At 40.3% G+C, this 18,172-nt stretch overlaps 1 protein-coding gene across 10 annotated transcripts in view; it reads left to right on the top strand.

Annotated features, from left to right (window-relative positions):
- Window positions 1-1,192: 1,192 nt before the first annotated feature.
- The window catches only part of ITGB6 (integrin subunit beta 6), a 49,140-nt gene continuing 32,160 nt past the window's right edge, over window positions 1,193-18,172 (top strand). For 4 of the 10 annotated variants that reach the window (XM_048310370.1, XM_048310377.1, XM_048310378.1 and 1 more), the window contains exons 1-3: window positions 1,193-1,281; window positions 15,883-15,959; window positions 16,698-16,777. In XM_048310370.1, coding sequence (XP_048166327.1) covers window positions 15,899-15,959; window positions 16,698-16,777 — 141 coding nt within the window. In that variant the 5' untranslated portion in view covers window positions 1,193-1,281; window positions 15,883-15,898. Of the gene's footprint in view, window positions 1,282-15,274; window positions 15,779-15,878; window positions 16,478-16,697; window positions 16,778-18,172 lie in introns of those variants that run through there. The other 6 variants (XM_048310371.1, XM_048310372.1, XM_048310373.1 and 3 more) reach the window with 6 other exon arrangements.

Here is an 18,172-nt window from a genome sequence, read left to right on the forward strand (position 1 = left end):
CCGTGAGGTCTGCCCCTGTATCGGGGCAGCCTGGACGTGGGAAAGGGGCTGGTGGGCTGCTGAGCCCACTGTGCCACTGTAGCTTCCAGCCCCACTCCAAGTAATGTCATTTCCCTGCCTCTTCACAGGTTTTTCTAATTCTCACCTTGGTGCATTCCTAAGCCAGCATTAGATCCTCATCTCATCTCTGCCTGTTTTTTATGTCTTCTCTCTTTTCTTACAGCTCCTTAACTACTGCCCAGGGAAATGATGTGTACACTGGGATGCCCCTGCTCTTTATGCCTGGCTTCCCACCTAGTACCTTAGAAGAGAGTGTTACAGCTGTTTGCTGCTCTGATTTGCAACCCAGCTGGCACTGATGCTTCCTTGTGCATTCCCTAAGGTAATTCTGCCTCTCTGCCATTTCTGCTTTTGTCTGGAGCTTGTCTCGGATTCCTCTGTTCTCTCTCCCAAACTAATTGTACTTTGCTGCTCAGATCAAAGAACCTGGTTTTATGTCTATTAAGATGAACATGCAATGCAGTTTATGAGGAGGAGGCTCCTTTGGGAAGTGTGAAAGCAGCAGGTGCATGTGAGGTGGAAGCACTGCATTGCAGAAAGAGGGGAGATTAGGATTATAACAGATACAAAACTTCAACATTACTCTTTAAAATAATGGATTAATTATTCCAGTGACAATGTGCTGTGTGTCCCTGTGCTAAGAGGGCCTTTATTTCTTCCCTCTGGAATGGGGAAAGCAAGTGGTTGCTTAAATCCCTATTGACGTACAGAACATGAATTCCAGTTTTGATTTTATGAACAGCCTCTATCATCCTGTCTTCTCTGGACTGCCTCATTCTCATTGTACTGTGGGGTTAGACACGCTGTCACCATTCCTATAAATAGCCTGCCTGGTTATGAAGGACCAGCAGTGTTTTCTCTGGGAGAACAGGACTTTGACTAATGGAATTTTAGGCCAGCTTTTGTCAGACTTTCTATAGGAGATAGGGTTTGGAGAGTAGAAAATCTGCTAAAGAAAGCCAATAATCAAAATATTAATGTTTGAAACAGGCTCTTGGAGAATCCACAGAGAAAACTGAAGTTCGAAGGAGCAGGATGGTGGTGTGCTTTTAAAACAGAGGCTTGGCTTCAGGGCTGGTAAGAAGCAAGGCAGCTGCCATGCGGAGAAAGAGAATCTCTCTGTGATCCTGCAGAAAGCTGGGCTGTGGTGCAAGGATGTCTGCAGTGCCGGAGAGTCTGCTCTGCACACGAGAAATGTGCAAGTGCCCTGGGGAGCAGCAGGTAAGGCAACACGTTTTTCTGTAAATTTTTGTAGCAAAGGAGGAAGTACCTGTGTGTAGAAAGCCTTGTGTTTCAGTCTTTAGCTGTTAGTAAGACCTTTTGACTGTGGAGAGCACTGTCAGGCAAACAACCTCAGAGATGGTTCAGTAAGGATGGATGTGGATGAAGTCCCCTGGTTTTAAGGATACAGGTAATTTGGGCCGTGTGACCCTGTTTTGTGAGTAAATGCCTTGGAGACACCAAAGTGAACACACATCCTGCTGGCCACGGAGTGAAGGAAGTTCTACTGCACACAGTGCAAGAGGTCAAACACAGCAAGGATGTGAATGACAGGTAACAAGGCTTGGTGGGTGTCTTCTCCCGACTATTAAAATCAACAAATGCCAAGATATTTGGGGGGTTTTCTTACAATCAGCAACTGATCTGGAATTCAGATGCCATCTCCCACAGCCTGGGCAGATTCCAAGGGTGCGTTGAATCGACAGCAGCACCCTTTGTGCAGAGCAACTCTGCACACAAGAAGATAGCCCTGCCGAAAGAAAAGAAACAAGCATTGCATTCAGGGATGTGACTAACTTCTTCTGAATGGCAAGGAAAGCACCATGCTTGCCAGTTATCTCTTCTGTGCGTTTCCTCAGTTGTGGCTGGGGCCATCTGATGAGTGTTTCCCTTTCGCTCCCAGCGCGGCGCAGTCTGTCTGCTGTCAGCAGTTAATGAAGTCACTTGCAAGACGCCATCCCCTGGGGAAAAGCAGGGCTATGAATAGACCTGTTACTCGCGTCTCTGGCTGCAATGCTCTCAGCGCTTCTTTTGCAGTGCCACCATCTCTGATGATTGTGCCACTTCCCAACAATGGGCTTTCACTCTGGAGCTGCTGCTATTCCCGATGCCAAAACCAGTCCCTTTCCTTCTGGCAGAGCTGTGGAGCTCAGTGTCCCCAGTGACAGGCACAGGTTCTGAGATACCATACGCTTACCAAAAATGTGCAGAAAGTGAATGAGTAACCTTATTGCAGCAAGTGCTTTTAATTATAGTCCTGAGTGAACATCACTGTCAGATGCATCATCAGGGCACATCCTAAAACAAGGAGGAAAAAAAGAACTTTTTTTTCAGAGAACAAAGTATTTCCATGCTACTGGAATAGAAAGGCAAACTGTTAAACTTATGAAAACATCACCTCTTTGCCCAGCTGAGCTTGAATGTCTAGGTATGGTTAAGCTTGTGTTTATAAGGAATTGTATGTTGGTCTAGACAGAGGTGAGTTATAAAAGAAGCAAAGTCAGCAAAAATAAAGAGAGATAAAGAATGATGAATCATGACGACATATTGCTCAAAGTATGTAAGATCATGTAAATACTTATCATGCTGTGTAGGGCATACAATCATTATCAGTGCAAGTAAAGTCTAAGACCATTCAATGCACTTTAGTTTGTGATTTTAGTTTATGTTTGTGACTTAACTCAAAATAACTTTACAGTTGAACACTTTGTAAGGAAATTTAGCTAACAATGCCAATAAATGGTGAAAAAAAGAAAAACTAAGTCAGCATTCACTTTGACCATTTCCTGTTCTCTCTTCAGGAGATGTCAGGGAAAACTTATTTTAAAAAGGTTTTGTTTCATATACACCGTTTATTATTTTATATCAGAGTTGATGGTCTTAAAAGTCTCCCCCAAATCAAGTTGTCAAAATTTTAATTCTCAGAAAGCTATAATGAGGTTTTCAACAAAATGCAAATGTAGATCTTTCTGCATTGTGGTCCAAATGCCTGAACCATTCCTACATGAGCCGAGTTACAGTGGTTGCCACATATGAACCTTTGCTCAGATGCTTCATCCTCCTGCTTATATAAAACCAAAACAAAAAACAGCCCCTTGTTACTCATACTTTTCATATTAATTCTGGTTGGCTGAATTAGTTGAAGTGATTCATGACCTATGTTAAAATTTAACACAGCCTTTAGTGTGTTTGGCCTGACACATGGTGCCTTATAATATTGATATATCTCATCAAGCAAGCAATCTGCATCAGCTTGCTGAAGCATGCCTTGAAGGGAAAATGATACAGTAGTCCTGATCTACTTCTCTGCCAAAGCTTTAATTAAACATTCATGCTATCAGGTAGGAATGAAGGAGCTTGGGGAAATGCATGAGATGTCAGTCCTGTCATTAACAATATTTCTTTTTGAAAGTTTAGGAAGATAGGAATATGCCTCTTAAATCAGATGTCTGTGACCTCGTCAGCATCTCAATGGTATTAAAACTCTGATCTGTCTTGCTCTCTGGTATCCTAAACCTAAGAAAACACAAATCCATCTGATTTTCTGAACTCAGTACTTTTTCCCAGTAGCACCCAAAGCAGGTGGGGTGAGTTCAGCAGAGCAGAACTGGAGTAGTAGTGCTCTGGCAGTGGATCTCATCCTTTTCCTGGGGTACAGAGTTGTGAACCTGGAGATAGGCTTCTCCTTAGGGTTTGTCTCCCATTGCTGGCACCCAGACAGCCTGAAGGCTGGTAAGGCAATCCTCAGCCTTCTGCAGGCCACTTGTGTGGGAGGTAGAGCCTGGTCCAAATGAGGTTTCATTTAGCACTAACTGCCCCTGAAATGAGGCTCTGCCAGACTAGTTAGGAATGGCACTTGTATGATAAAGCCTTCTGGCTGTGCAGAGGTGTGTTATGACGGTCATGGAGAGAGTGTTTTTCTTCCCTTAGTGGAACTGTCTGGGGGTAGAAAATGCAAATGCTGCCGTTTCTCCCCAGGGCAGAAAACCTACTTGGAATGATGACCCTTAGCATCCCTAGAAGATGCTTCTTCCCTCCTTGAGAACCATGCTAGCAGCAATTAATCTCATCCAACAGCAGAGGATATTAAAACCTCAGCCAATACCTCAAATGGTTGTTTAAAATCAGCTTCAGCAAGCTTTGCTTCCTCTCTGACCCTTTCCTGGCTTCCACATCTCTTGTGCTTGGCTGTCCTCCACTCAGGCTTTCAGCCTCAAATTTGGAAATCCCCTGCTTCTGACAGTGGACTGTTATTCTTCTGGCAATATTTACCTGCCATCCTTGTGGAATAGAATCAAGGCCTCTGTGGTGCCTGTGCCGTTACCCAGAGTATTAATAAACATTGTAAACAGATAGAGATTGTCAGATTTCTGCCACAAGAGCTGCACTGAGGAATTTCCTCAGCCAGGAAGGCTGCCCAGGCTGGAGCTTGTGATGCTTTGTCTGACTCTGAGCCTGGACTGGGTCTGGTTGTAAGAGGGGAGAAATTATTTCTGAGGAACAATCTTCCTCAAGCTTCACTATAACAACAGAAGAAGCACAATACCAGGTTCGTGAAGAAAATGATACACCATAAAAACCATGACCTTAGAAGAATATACGTGAAAGGCCAAGTCTTGAATGATTCATTAATATGCAAGTTCAGAAGGATGAGTTAAATCAAACTGTCATTGCCCAACCCACAAGCACAGCAAATAAACTTAAGAGGGGGTTTTGAAGCAGCAGGGGAAAAAAGAAAAATACTCATTTTGAAGTGGTCAGGACAAATCAGATGGTAACACATGAGAACATAAACATCAGTACAGGATGAAGGAAAAATAGGCTTTATTACTCCCCTTGAGCAAACTGATGATGAAGGAGACCTAGTAAAAATGAATGTTTTTATCAGTAATATGATGCACAGGCATCGTGAATAGCTGTGTGTCAGCGCAGTCTGAATAAATTACTGCAATGGTTTTGTTTACTTCTCTGTATGCTTAAAACTGAATATTGATCAAATTTCACAAAATTAGACAGAAAATTATGACATCATGAGAACATGACAAGTACACACTTTCCACAAGTGCTGACACTACTATTTAGATAATCTAAATTCAAATTTTTACCATTATTTTTGGCTATTATGTCAATGTACCCATCCTGTCTAATCTTCATGTTAACATGACACAGGCAGAAGAAGTTGTTTCTGTTTTCTCTACATGCAAGAAAGTTGATACACTACAGAGCTTGAGAGGAACTCGCCTGGCTTTGTAGTACAGAAAGAAAGGTGTACTCTGTACATCTGATATGCCCAAGTTAAGAACCAGTTTGCTCTTGACTGCGTCTATGGAAAGAGCAGAGTGAGGCACCTCCTGTGTCAGCCCAAGCCCTGTGTCTGCTGTTCCCTGGAGCTTTGATTATTGCCATATCCATGCCTTGGCACAGTCCTGGGAGCAACCATAACACCAGTGTTTGACCTGTTTGAATTTTTTCTTGGTTTACCCTGTTGCTCTCAGACGTTGCCGAGCACAATTTTTCTGATTTAAGAGAGCATTCAGATGCCTCTTCCAGATTAACATAACTCATTAATCTCTTTACCTTTATGTATGTTTCTCATGCAGTTTTAAAATTTTGTGGTGTTCCTCTGGTCGTTTGACACTCAAATGTCTCCACCGATTAGGGTGGGCAGGGTCTTACTCTCATCCCCCAGATCAGCATCTTACTGTAGATCAAAACAAAAATAATGTTGGAAAGAATCACATCATAACAGACTGAATAAATGACAGCTATGAGTCAGTGTCTGCATTTCTTCCCTAACACAACACTACATGGTAGACTGGTTTTGAATAGGTTTTTCCCATAATTTCAGGTAATGATTAACTCCCAATGACTAAAATATCTCCAGGAGAACTGATGAGACATTTCACAAAGCTACTCAAGTTCAAAAGTATATGCAAGCTTTCATTTTAGCTCTTTCATGCAAAGATATACTTATTTTAACAAAAACTATTTTAAAACTGCCTCACAAACGTAAGTTCAGCAGTACTATTATAGCATAGTTTTAAGCTGAAATTATTGTATTCCAGGCAAATACACACACAGTATGTGCATGCAGTTTATTATTTATTCCATTTATAAAACAGAAGCCATTTTAGTGCTGCTGGCAGTGCAATCATTTCTGGGATGAAATATAACTGTAGCAGCTCACATTGTAGGATAAAAGACTGAAGGAAAGAATGAAAACCAGAGGAAATCTGTGTGAGTAGGTTTGTCCTGAAGGAAAAGCTCCCACTCCAGGGTTTCATTCCTGAAGAGGGTGTGTTAAAGCATGCAAGATAATAAAGAGCAGCAGATGTCTTAAGAATTAGTGTTATGAGGAGTGTTGTGAGGAATTTAGCTTTTGAGAAGAAGGAGGATTTTTCACACAAACTAGATGAACTCTGTTGGAGCAAACTTGACATTGATTTTCTGGAACCAAGTTTTCTATAATTGGTATCAATATAGTATAAGGGTTAGGTCATGTAGCATGTTTAAAAATAATAGATGATAACAATATATATATATTTATACATAAGTATAATCAGTACAAGAATTCTAAGAAATGGGAGAGGACGTTGGGGGGACACTTGTAAGTATTTTGATGCCTGGTTCTGAAAAGCAGAATGTGATGAATAAGTTAGGGAGAAAGAAATATCAGATGGGAGAAAAATGGACAGGCAAAATCAGCACTGACACAGGTGCGAATGTGGTGTGTGTGCCCTGGGTGTTAGGAATAAAAGGGATGTGATACTTGAAAAAAACCTTCACACTGTCACAGAAATTGAGCCAAGATGTTTGTGTACAAAAACTGCACACACAAGCTAGAGCTGCAGCATCCAAGATGACCCCAAATCTTCCAAGAATAGTGAAGGATGGTGGATGGGTCATCTATGACTGAAATGAACTTAAACTAATGTGTAGTCTTTTAAGAAAACTGGAAATAAAACCAGTGGCACAGAGACATCACTCAGTAGCAGTGAAGTTGCCTACAGAGGCAGAGAGAGGTGGCAGGGGCAGAAAGGAATTTGCCAAACTAAAGGTCTTCTGAAGGGCCACTAAGGGGCAACATGTGACAGATAGGTCTAACTCAGATGATGAGCATGAAAGAGAAGCTCCCAAGCATTGCCTCATTGTGGGAGATTTTAACTCATCAGAAACAGAGTATAAAGCAAATGTTGCTGATAACAGTAGAGCCAGTTATTCCAGGGTATAATAGCTGGCAGATTTCATCAGCAAGCAGTCACTGGACTACCATGATGCTATTCTAGGGGATCTTTGTTAGGTAGTGATGACATAGAGCAGCTGGTTGTAGAAAATAACCTAGCTAAAGTTATCTCAACTTGATTAAATTGAAAATAAATGAAAGAATGAACAAGAATAGTCCTGTTCGTTTCTCAAAATTTGTCCTTGTGAAGTATTGTACCTAAAGAAATTAGTTAGTGATGTTAATTGGATGAAGGCTCCAAACCTATTAAAATTTCTTTAATTTAAATAATAATTTAAAAATCTGTAATTTGTACTGTAAGGAGAGAATGAAGAGTGCTAGCACCTTACAAATCCTTAGAAAAGAAATAAAAATATTGGAAGTTAGCAAAGAGAGTGAAAGTCCGCAGCATACCAGGTCATCAGTGAAAATGGTATTTTGGGAACCTGGAAGAAGAGGGTGCAGTCAGATCTGTCATGTTTACAGACTTACCATCTGTAACAATATTTGAAAGACTGAAAGTTTCTTCTACCACACAAATAAAAGGGAATCTGGTACGTGGCAAGTACTCTCTCAGGTAGAGATTAAAGACTGTGTAGAAACCAAGCAAATTCTCTTTCTTCTTTTCTGTAAAGATGATGGTACAGATCATGGAGAAAAATGGGAGAATCTGTAGAAATTAAAGCTAACATTTACACACTTTAAAATTTGTAAACAAGGTGTAGTGGGCCCACAGTGAAGTGGTGTTTGTTATCCAACCTAAATTGCTCAAAGAAGAAAAATTAAATTTCAGGTACAGTATCAAGTTTTCCTTTAAAGATATCCCAAAACAAAGGAGAGAGAAGAAGTGAACTCACGCCTACAGCTTCATTAATTAACCTTAGTAATCTGGAAATTTTGTATACATTTTGCAAGAAGCAATGAACAATAGAGTGAAGATAAAATAGAGAAAATAAACAATAAATGTTTAATACAATGTATTAGGGCTGAGGAAATGTTTGCATGGTGCCAGCTGCTCTAGAGGGGGAATTACTGGGCTACCTTAAGGTTGAGTAGAGCTTTTCAAGCATCAGTGTTTCATCTAGTCCTTCAAAGTGTTAACACTTCCATTGTTGCTAAAAGTGGTCTAGTCAGAGGAGAAAAATATCGGTTCCATTATGGAGGAACAGAGAGCTGGAGGTGTGGGGTAGAACTTAATAGTACAAGTGCTGGATCACACCCAGACTGAGGTAGAAATGATTTCTGTTGTAAATTGTGACAAGTTGGTTAGGTAAGGGGAAGACCATAATGTCTTGGTCAGTCGCAGAAGGATCCCAAGAGAACTGGGGTGGAACCATGGGAAAGGCAAAATTGATCCTCCTTAGAGATCATGTAGGAGACTTAAAGAAGGGATACCTGAGTGCAAACACCATTGTAGGAGGCTCCTCTGGTCAAAGCTCCTCTGGGTACTGAGAACAGTCTGTCAGCCATAATTAGGAAATGGCATTGAAAGAAATGCAGAAAATTAGTACTGGACAAAACAAAGAATGAGGGATATACAATTGCTCTCTATAAATACATCAAGGGGAGGGGAAAGAAGGGCAGGGCAAATACTAGGGAGGAAAGAAGCTATTTAAGTTGCCAGACAATGTTGTCATTAAAATAAATGGATATATATTGAGAGTTAGTCCATCCAGGCTGGAGCTGAGGTGGTTTCCAGCCATGAGAAGAGTGAAGTCTCTGAAAAAGCCTTCTAGTGAGAGTGACAGGGACAAACCACAGTAGGTGTGTGTATCACAGTAAAATGGAAGTTATTTGCTTGCAAACTGGATAATACGAATTCCCGTAGCTCTTGCATAACGGTGAGTAGAGCCACTTTCTCTTTGCCTCTCTGCCAGAGTGAAGCAGTCTGACAAGACTTATGATGGATTTCCATAAGTTTATTAAGAGAGCTGTGTAAGGTGAAAGGACACATCTTCAGCATCTATAAGATCCTTTGCAGTGTTGTGCCCTCTGCTTTTTATAACTATGGCAATAGTATTTTTTGAAATTTCTGTTAATTTATTGGTCCAGATATAAAGCACGACTCTATGGCCTGTGTCGTATCAACATGCTACAAAATATTAAGAACTAACTTTTTTTTAAAGATTGGTTTAAAATTTTGACAGATCTCTGTGCCAAGTGTCAGAATAAAGCACAACAAACATATGAGATAAGAAGCATAAGGTATCAGTGGATCTAATATTATTGACAGTATTTACATGATTAATCATTTTGAACTCTTGGAAAACATTGTTAGAGAAACCTGCTCTGCCTTTTCCTTTTGGTATTGCTCAGCAAAATACTTGGAATTGATTTAGTTTGATTTTATTTTTACTTAGAGGTGGCCCTATTTACATATTCCTTGTTTTGCATGGGTTTATTAGATATATATATAATATCTACAGTTCTGACAAGTACTTTGAATTGTAGAAGTACTAATCATTTAGTACAATATTGTTTTTCCAATATCCCTGTTTCCATGTGAGCAGACACTGTTGGTTTAAATTTCCTTCCTGCTTTCAGAAGAAACACACAAGAATAACGCAAGGTTTATAAAATACAGTAATAATTTACACTGACAAAGATATTGCACAATTTCTGACATTTCAGAAGCTTTTAACCAAGCTTATAGCAAAGAAAATGGAAGTAATGTTCTATTTAATGTGAGATGGGATTTGAAAAAAGGGTGCAAACAAAATTATAATTCTAATATAATAAGTGAATAAATTGTTTAACAAAGATGTGAACATCTCCAAAGGTTTTTATATAAGTCACAAAGCAAAATATTGCTAAAAGTTAACAGGACTCTTAGTATCACCTTTTTCCTACATGAGTTTGAGAATACTCATTTTTTTACTCCAGAGAAGCAGAGTAGCCATAAGATGGCAGCACTCTGCACAAAAGGCTCCTGAAACCACAAATTCTGCTCTTTTCTCAAGAAGAGACGGCAGCCACTGGCCAGAACGAGTGGCCTGAGTGTCTGTAAATGGAAATCGAACTGGCCGAGTCCAGCTGCTGGGAAACTTCAGAAATGGAGTTGCTTTCATGCAGTACCTGAGCCCATTTTCCTCAGTATTTAGTAGCTGCTTGGGTGCTAAGTTAAGCATTCTTATCTGTTTTGGTTATTCTAGAATAACCTTATTCAAACCCTGTGTTTTAGTGAAGCAATGTACCTCTGTAGGTCTAAGTACAGTAAGATCAGCTATAAAATTATTTTCTGTGTGCAAAACCAGAGCAGAATCACTTTTTACAAGTGATTTAATCCCAGCTCCATAGTTTAGAATTTACATATGGGTGGTCAGGCCTGACGACATTGTGTTTACCCAGCCTTACAGTCTTCCACAAGCAAGCCCAGCTTGGTGCAGGGCTATGATAAAGGGTTCTGTTTCCCTTGGTGCTGCTGCAATAGCAAGGCCATCACCTTGGCCTGTCTGTGATGGGGAGTGCAGGTCTGATTTGAATTTAGCAGTAATCTAAACAAAGAAAGTTATGAAAAGTTCTTCACCTAAAGTGCAGGGGTCTGAGGAGCTGTGGAGTCAGCCCTCAGTGTAGTTCCCACCCCCAGCATGATCAGCCACCAGCACTGAGAAGTGCTTGCTCTGCTGCCTCTGCCCCACATTTTTATAGTGTAGGGAAAGCAAGGGGTACCACGTAACCAAGAAAAGCAAACAGAAAACAAGGTGAGATTTGATGGGCTGTGTGGAAGTCCCTGGCACAATTTGACTGTTGTGGGCTTGCTGACAGTCTGATGCCAGCTGATTTTCCTACCAGTTCCCCCTGAGCCCTTCTGCAGTTCAGAGGTTTGATTATTTCTCTTTGAGTGTGACAATGTAGTAAAATCCAAAAAGCAAACAAATCTTTCGCGTTGCTCACCCATGCCAAGAAAACTGAGAACAAAGGTTTGCTCATGCCCTCGGCTGGAACTAGCCAGGTCAGAGCTGTGGGCAAGGGGAATACAAGTTGAAAACACCCTGAGTTTCCTGCCTGCTGCTCACTGTTCAGTTGGTGAGCAATTCCTCCTCCTTCCTCCTCTTCCCCTCTGTTTGTTCAGAAGCAGGTTGTTGACTTCACTCCCTGCCCTCATCTAACAGCAGCATGCTGCTCCAGGAACAAGAGGAGACCAAAGCATGAATCACAACTTGAGTCACCAATTCCCAACACCTTGTTTTGCTCAGAGCTGGAGGGGAAAATTCCTTTCCTCTATGTGATTCTCCATCTCCTGTGACCCTCCAGAACTGGCTACAGACAATCCTCCTCTGCTTCCAAAACTGCTCTCCATTGTGTGTAGCCATGCTTGCAAACAGCACTTGGAGAGGAGAGTAGGAGACACCACATCTCAGTGGGCTCTGTGGCAGTGTTTTGGTCCTAGGCCCCTCATGGGATATGATATTGGTACACCCAAAAAACACAGGAGCTTAAATGAAGCAGCTCCACCACTGTATGTTCAGATCTTTGCTTACAGCAGGCTCCAGGTCACTCATACAGGACCCAAATGCCTCCAGCAGTTTCTCTGGATGGATGTCATTTTCTATTGGAGAAATACCCATCTCCCACCATGATGATTTATAAAGAAGGAGGGAGCAGATGTCTCAACAACAAAAAAAAAAAGAAGTAAAAGTTGCTGATTTGTTACATTCATCTTCACTGTGAATTTCCCCATTAAATACAACGGTTTGTTAGGGATTGTCACTTCCTCTTGAAATGGTTTTGCCAGCTCTCCCTAAAGCACTGCCAGATCTGTACTGCAGCAAAGGCAGAGACAGGATAGTCCTTACAGTGTCACTGCAGTACTTATGTGTGGTTTCTCTCTGTGCTGGGCTGGCCTGTTTGCAGAACTCTCACACTGCTGTGTGGATACTCAAATCATCTCTAGCTCTGTAGAGATGAACCAAAGTTTCAAGCTTGGAAACTTTTTTCAGCCTTCATTGCTTAGCGAACTGACAGGCATCCTCTGAAACATCTGCCATTGCTGTTCTTTGGAACTGGGTCTATCAGGCTGCTGGGGGATATATATCTGTCCACACTTTCCAAAGAAAATGCTTTCCATTTCTGCTGGCCCAAGAGTATGGAAGCACTCATCTATACAGCTATAGAACATAGGTCTTCTTTGGGAGAGAAGTGTTTTAACCCGTAAACTTGCGTATAATCTTTACTTACTGCCTTTCAGGTTAAAAAGTTTGACTGAAATTTTAAAGTCTACTTTGATTCCCCACTAGAGATTGTCAGGAGCTTTCAGTATTTGATTGGGAAAATAAACCAGAGAGAGAATAAAGTCACCAGATGTTTCAAGCACAAAGCAATCTGCTTCTGACCTAAGATGCATTGAGGAGCTAAATATGGTGGAGAGAAGGCAGACTCCATCTCAAAAACAGAGAGAAATGTTTTCTCAAGTGCAAGGGGTGCCTCCCTGCACCTTTGTAAATATTCTGAGAATCATCTCAGCCAGGGGACATTCAGATTTTAAATTGTTCCATATTTTTCCAGGCTTTCAGGGTGTGAGCGTGTAGATCACTGGGAATTAAAAACTGGGCTGTGTGTGAAGCTGAGAGATCAGGGCTATATTCATGCCAGGAATGGGGGAAGACTTGCATTGTTCAGCATTGCCTACACTGAATGATAAAGAGCTGTTTTCTGTTCTGATGTGTCATTAAAAAACTGTAACTCTGATTTAATAGAGACCAGAATTTGCTCCAAAATGAAGATACAGTGGCTGATGGGAGACAATAATAATTGTGTTCTCTCTGCACTATAAACTACTTCTATGTGTATCTCATTGAATCAATGCCTTTAATTTGGGTGGGTGAAGCAGAATGTACTAAAAACCTTATGAAGAAGGGGAACCCTGCTGTCTAATCAAGCAATGCCACGACCCCAAAGGATTTTACACACCCTTCCTACACCAGCATGGCCACTCTAGATTGAGATTGTACTCTTTTAGTGATAATTAAAGCCAATAAAACATTGATCTAGTAGAGGAATTTCCTGGTCAACTTACCTTTAGTTATCACAGGTGATGTTTCAAAACAAGAATCGTTTGTCAGCTTCCTGTCTAGGTATTCTTACCTTGCCCAAGGTTTACTCTTGGTGCATGCTGTCTCTTTTTCAGGACCTCTCTTAGGCCCCTGCTGTCTTTTTTTTTCCTGTGTGTTTTTGTTGTTATTTATTCTGCTACTTCCTTTTCCTTCTCTGCTCTCTCCAGACAATCCAGAGAGGTCTATTCTGAATAATTTGCAGAAACTTAGCTATTTTATTCAGTAAAGACTTATTCAGATAGTCTTTGGCAGCCACCCCACTCCGAGGCAGGCACTTAGCCTCCAGCCATGCTATTCTTGCCAAGACCTATATAAAATATTAGCTCACAAGCAAATGGGGAACTGATAATATCAAATAGAATTTGTAAATTTTATGTAGGCTGTATTATTAATTATCTCTACACTTCAAAGTTTGATATCTTGAATCTAAGTATTTGCTAATTGCCAGCTGTTCAGCTGGCTGGTCCTTAATTTGAGACACTGCTGGTGGCTGGTACGTTGTGGTGGCTGAAGGACTGCCACCGAGCCCTGTGAGTACCTCGTTTGGAGTGTTGTTATGTTACCAGGGGCCAGTGAGAGCTACAAGGTGACCCTTCTACAGGGAAAGCACTGGATTTTGGAGCTCTGCAAGGCTGTAGACATAGTAACAATATTAAAGGACACATACACAAATGTCAGTCAAACCCAGGGAGATAAGATGTTTGAATGGCTTCTTACAGGAGGATGTTTTTCTTAGCGAGAACAAACACTTTCAGTAGATTCCACTTCTTTTTGACCTTATGTAGTTACATAGGCAGTGTTCTCACAGAGTTTTGTCTTCACAAACTGAGGGAACATAATCTAATCAATGCTTTTTTCATGCCACATGAAATTGCTGTAGCTGAACAAGTGCCTTACAAAGGGCACTCTGAGGCATAGAGAGCAGCTGAAGGAGACTTAGGAATGTTGTTGTAAATAGAAATGTTAAGATATGGTTCCACAACAGCCTAAACTGGGCTAAATTTGGCCTAACATATTCTCACCTTTCCTGCCAATTGTGCCTTGCACTCTGGACTGGGCAGCCACAGGGTTCAAGGGACACACCCAGATGAAAAACAGCCCTCCATCTTCCCCCAGAAGGTGACTGGATTTTAGTTGGATCAGTTTGAAAGGCAGCGTGTTTGGACATGAACACTGACTAGTAAGAGCAAAGGGGTGGGAACACAAGGGCAGAGCAAAGGTAGTCCTGATGTAATCCAGTTTGAGTTGCTGTTGAACCTACCCATAGTCTGTGTAAATACTAGTAAAATTGGATGTGCCTGGGAATATTTCCAGGCACTAGAATGAGATTGTCTATGCTATTAGACTGTTAAAATTCTCCCTGGCATGAATTTGACCTCTTCCAATTAACACTCACTGCAAAAAATTTCTGGGCACAATTTGGTTGCTAGAATAGTCCCAATAGGCACTTTGCAATCACAAACTCCGGTCTTTCTGTGCCAGTTGGCCTCAATGCCCAGGAATGTTTCAGGCATGTTGAGTTTAACTAATACAGACCCATCCCTACTTTCACTATTGCAAATCCTTGTGAAAAGACAGGATTTGTCTGGAACAAATGATTTTCAAAACAGACAATAGCAGGCCATAAAAGATGGGAGGAGATGAAATCTGGAAATAACGTATTTTATTTCCTTTTAATATGGTGGTAAGAAAGACATATTTTGCATTCATTTCAGGTTGGGAAGGTGGAGGAGAGATAGCAGTAACTTGTTATGCAGTTGTATCTGTGCTGTAGAATATTCAGCCACTTATTAGACAGAGTAAAAGCTGACATGATCCTGTTTTTCAAGTCAGTTGCTGTACTGCGAATGAAATTATTCCTCCTTCTATATATTAAAATAAATCCACAACTGCAGTATTTTCCTTTCAGTTTGGAATGTTATAAAATCAATATACTTGGTATCTTGAAGTACTGAAGCCAAGTCCTCAGCTTTAATCTGTGATTGCTTTTTTGTTTTTGCTTTTTTGGGTTTTTTGGGGTTTTTTTTTTCACAATTGCCTTTATGAGTTTCCCTCCACATCAGGAAATCTGAAAAAATGGGATTTTTACTTCTCTGCAGGTATACTCACTTGGCAATCTTAATGATCCATCTCTCAAAGCACTCCCTCAGGGAACAATTAAAGGCGTTATTTGAAGGAGCCTTTAAAGGGTTGTTGTACATGGACAAACACGGTCTCTTGGCTGGGTTGCTCTAGGACCCAGAGTGACTGGGATTAACAGAAATCTTCACCTGAATGAATTTTCCCCGTATGCCTTATAAGGAGTCCAGGGAAACAAGGAAGTGATAACCATGTTCACGTTACTGTGTGCACAGCTTGTCCTCTTTACCTGCCCAGGTAGCCCTTGTTTTCACTTTTGTTCATGATCCGTCCCGCTGGGGTTGAAGTTTCCTTGCAATCTGCTGTACGTGACATCTGAAAACTTACCCTCCAGGAATGCATGGTTTTTACGACATTCTACCTTTACGCAGACGATAATTAACAAGCTAATATTTTTTTGTCACGCAGCCAGCACTGAAAACGAATGGGGATTGAATTGCTTTGCCTCTGTTTCCTATTTCTGCAAAGAAATAACTATGTGCAAGGTAAGGCTCAGGGGCAGGGAGATCCATTTCAAAACCATTCTGCATTGTTTCTTGCTTGAAGTTGACACGAAATAGCTTTCTGTCCTCTGTATTTAATCTTTCCTTTCTATTTAATGATTTTTTTTTTTGACAGACTGCTGTAGGGCTGCATTGCCAATTCATCTACTATTTGGTGGTCGTTACATAGCACAACAGGTTTGAAAGAGACAGACGTTTGAGCAATTTTGTTTACACTAATCACAGATTGATCTGCTAAGAAACTTTCATATGATACATATGAATGAGTGTTTCTCTGGTACTTACACAATGGATAAAAATCATATCCAGTATCTAGAGCTGAGTGAAGCAATTTTAAGCTTACAATATGAGCTAAATTCGTTCTTTTAACATCTCTGGTTACTTCAGAAATTACTTACCTACACCACACCAGAAACACATGTAACACTCTCTCAGGTGCACTGGAGGAAACAAGTTAACATGTTCTACGTGAATGCCACCCGTAAAGCATGCAAAAGGAGGTATGTTAATTGCCAGCAATTCTGAGGTTTTAATCTTTATTAGAGAGTTAATATTTTACCAATAGAACTGTCGTTAAGAAGGAATTTTATCAGTAATCCTAAATATGGCTAAATGTGTGCATTTTCCACCACACACATTCTCTAAATGACAAGTTTCTTCATAAATGGAATGATTAAGCATATTATTAATAGTCTTTTATCTTCTTGGATTTAAATTCAGGGACCTGTTCTCAGGAAAGCACAGTGACTTGTGAAGATTGTTTGCTTTCCGGACCACACTGCGCTTGGTGTTTGCAAGAGGTAGAGTGATAAAAAAAAATTTCAAAGTAAGACTTGAAGTCTTTGTAGTCACTCCAAGTGATGAAGTATTGACTTAATAGGGTCAGCCCATGGTTTTGTAATGCATGCAGTGCTTAGTGAAGCCTTCCTGGGGATCAGAAGTGGAATTTAATCTACTCTAGATGGTCTGCTATTCAGAGTGTGGTTGTTTGGGCATTTGTTTGCTTGTTTGTTCGTTTGTTTTTTTGAAAAAACCACAACAACATCAACCTTCCAAATCTAAGGCAGAAATAGAAGTGCTATTAGAGGGTCTCAGATCATCAGCCTGAGAGCTGGCTCACTCCCAGCATTGATAATGAAGCACCAGATACAAAGCCAGAGGCCAGTCTGTATCGTACAGGTTACGTGCTAAGCCAGACAGTGTAAACAGAAGGTTTGCAGGTAGAAACAGTGTGTAAGTTTCCACATGTAAAACTTGCATATGGAAATTATTAATCTGGGGTTGATTTTAAGTATGATGATAATGTCGGCTTTATAATTAGTATGATATAGATGTGTTTTGGTAAAACATTGGACTTAAAAAATATATCTGGATTTTTTTCCTATACCTTTGTTTCAGATTTTCAGTGCAACCCTGGTCAAGTGACTTCACATCTCTGCTTTTAAAACTTTCTCCTATAAATGGTGCTAAATAATATCTCCCCACTTCACAGTAAATATTCTAGCTCTTAGTTCATTAGCATTAACAAGATAGTCAGCTACAGGAACTAAAAACTTGACAGAAATACTAGAGAAATAAAGTAAGTCCTTTTCATTTTAGTTTCTGGATTGCACCTTTGCTGCTAAAAGTTTTTATTGTTTTTGTGTATAGTAAAATGACACTTAGCATGGGACTAACATACTGCTTTATGAAATAGCTAACAAAGACAAAACTGCATATTTAAAAAAAAATCTAAAAAGACATCTTTTGCCATTTGCAAAATATGTTACCATGGATGTCAAAAAACCCCACATTTGTGTGTTTGCAGTAGTTTTTATATTTTTACTATAAAAGAGGATTTTATTGAGGTTGGATCACGTAATTTTGACTACTGCCATGTATTTTCAGGGGAAAAAAAAGAGCCAAACATAATTTAATTATTTAAAAAATCCCAAGACCAAAACAAGCAAAACTGTGGAACTATTGAAAACTTCAGTGCAGTAAACATGATTTTTCGTCTCATTCATTTCTTTGTTAGAGAAAAGCACACCAAAATTGCAAAAGACATAGGAGCTTTAGTGTCAGAACAAACAAAAGCACCTCCAAAAAAACCACTGTTTTCTGTAGGATAAGAACACACTTTGTATTTGAAATATGAGGTTGTTTCTTCACACATTTTGAAAAGTTACAAAGTGTATAACTGATACAGATCTCTC

Source organism: Corvus hawaiiensis, chromosome 7, assembly GCF_020740725.1.
Source record: "Corvus hawaiiensis isolate bCorHaw1 chromosome 7, bCorHaw1.pri.cur, whole genome shotgun sequence".
Taxonomy (NCBI): domain Eukaryota; kingdom Metazoa; phylum Chordata; class Aves; order Passeriformes; family Corvidae; genus Corvus; species Corvus hawaiiensis.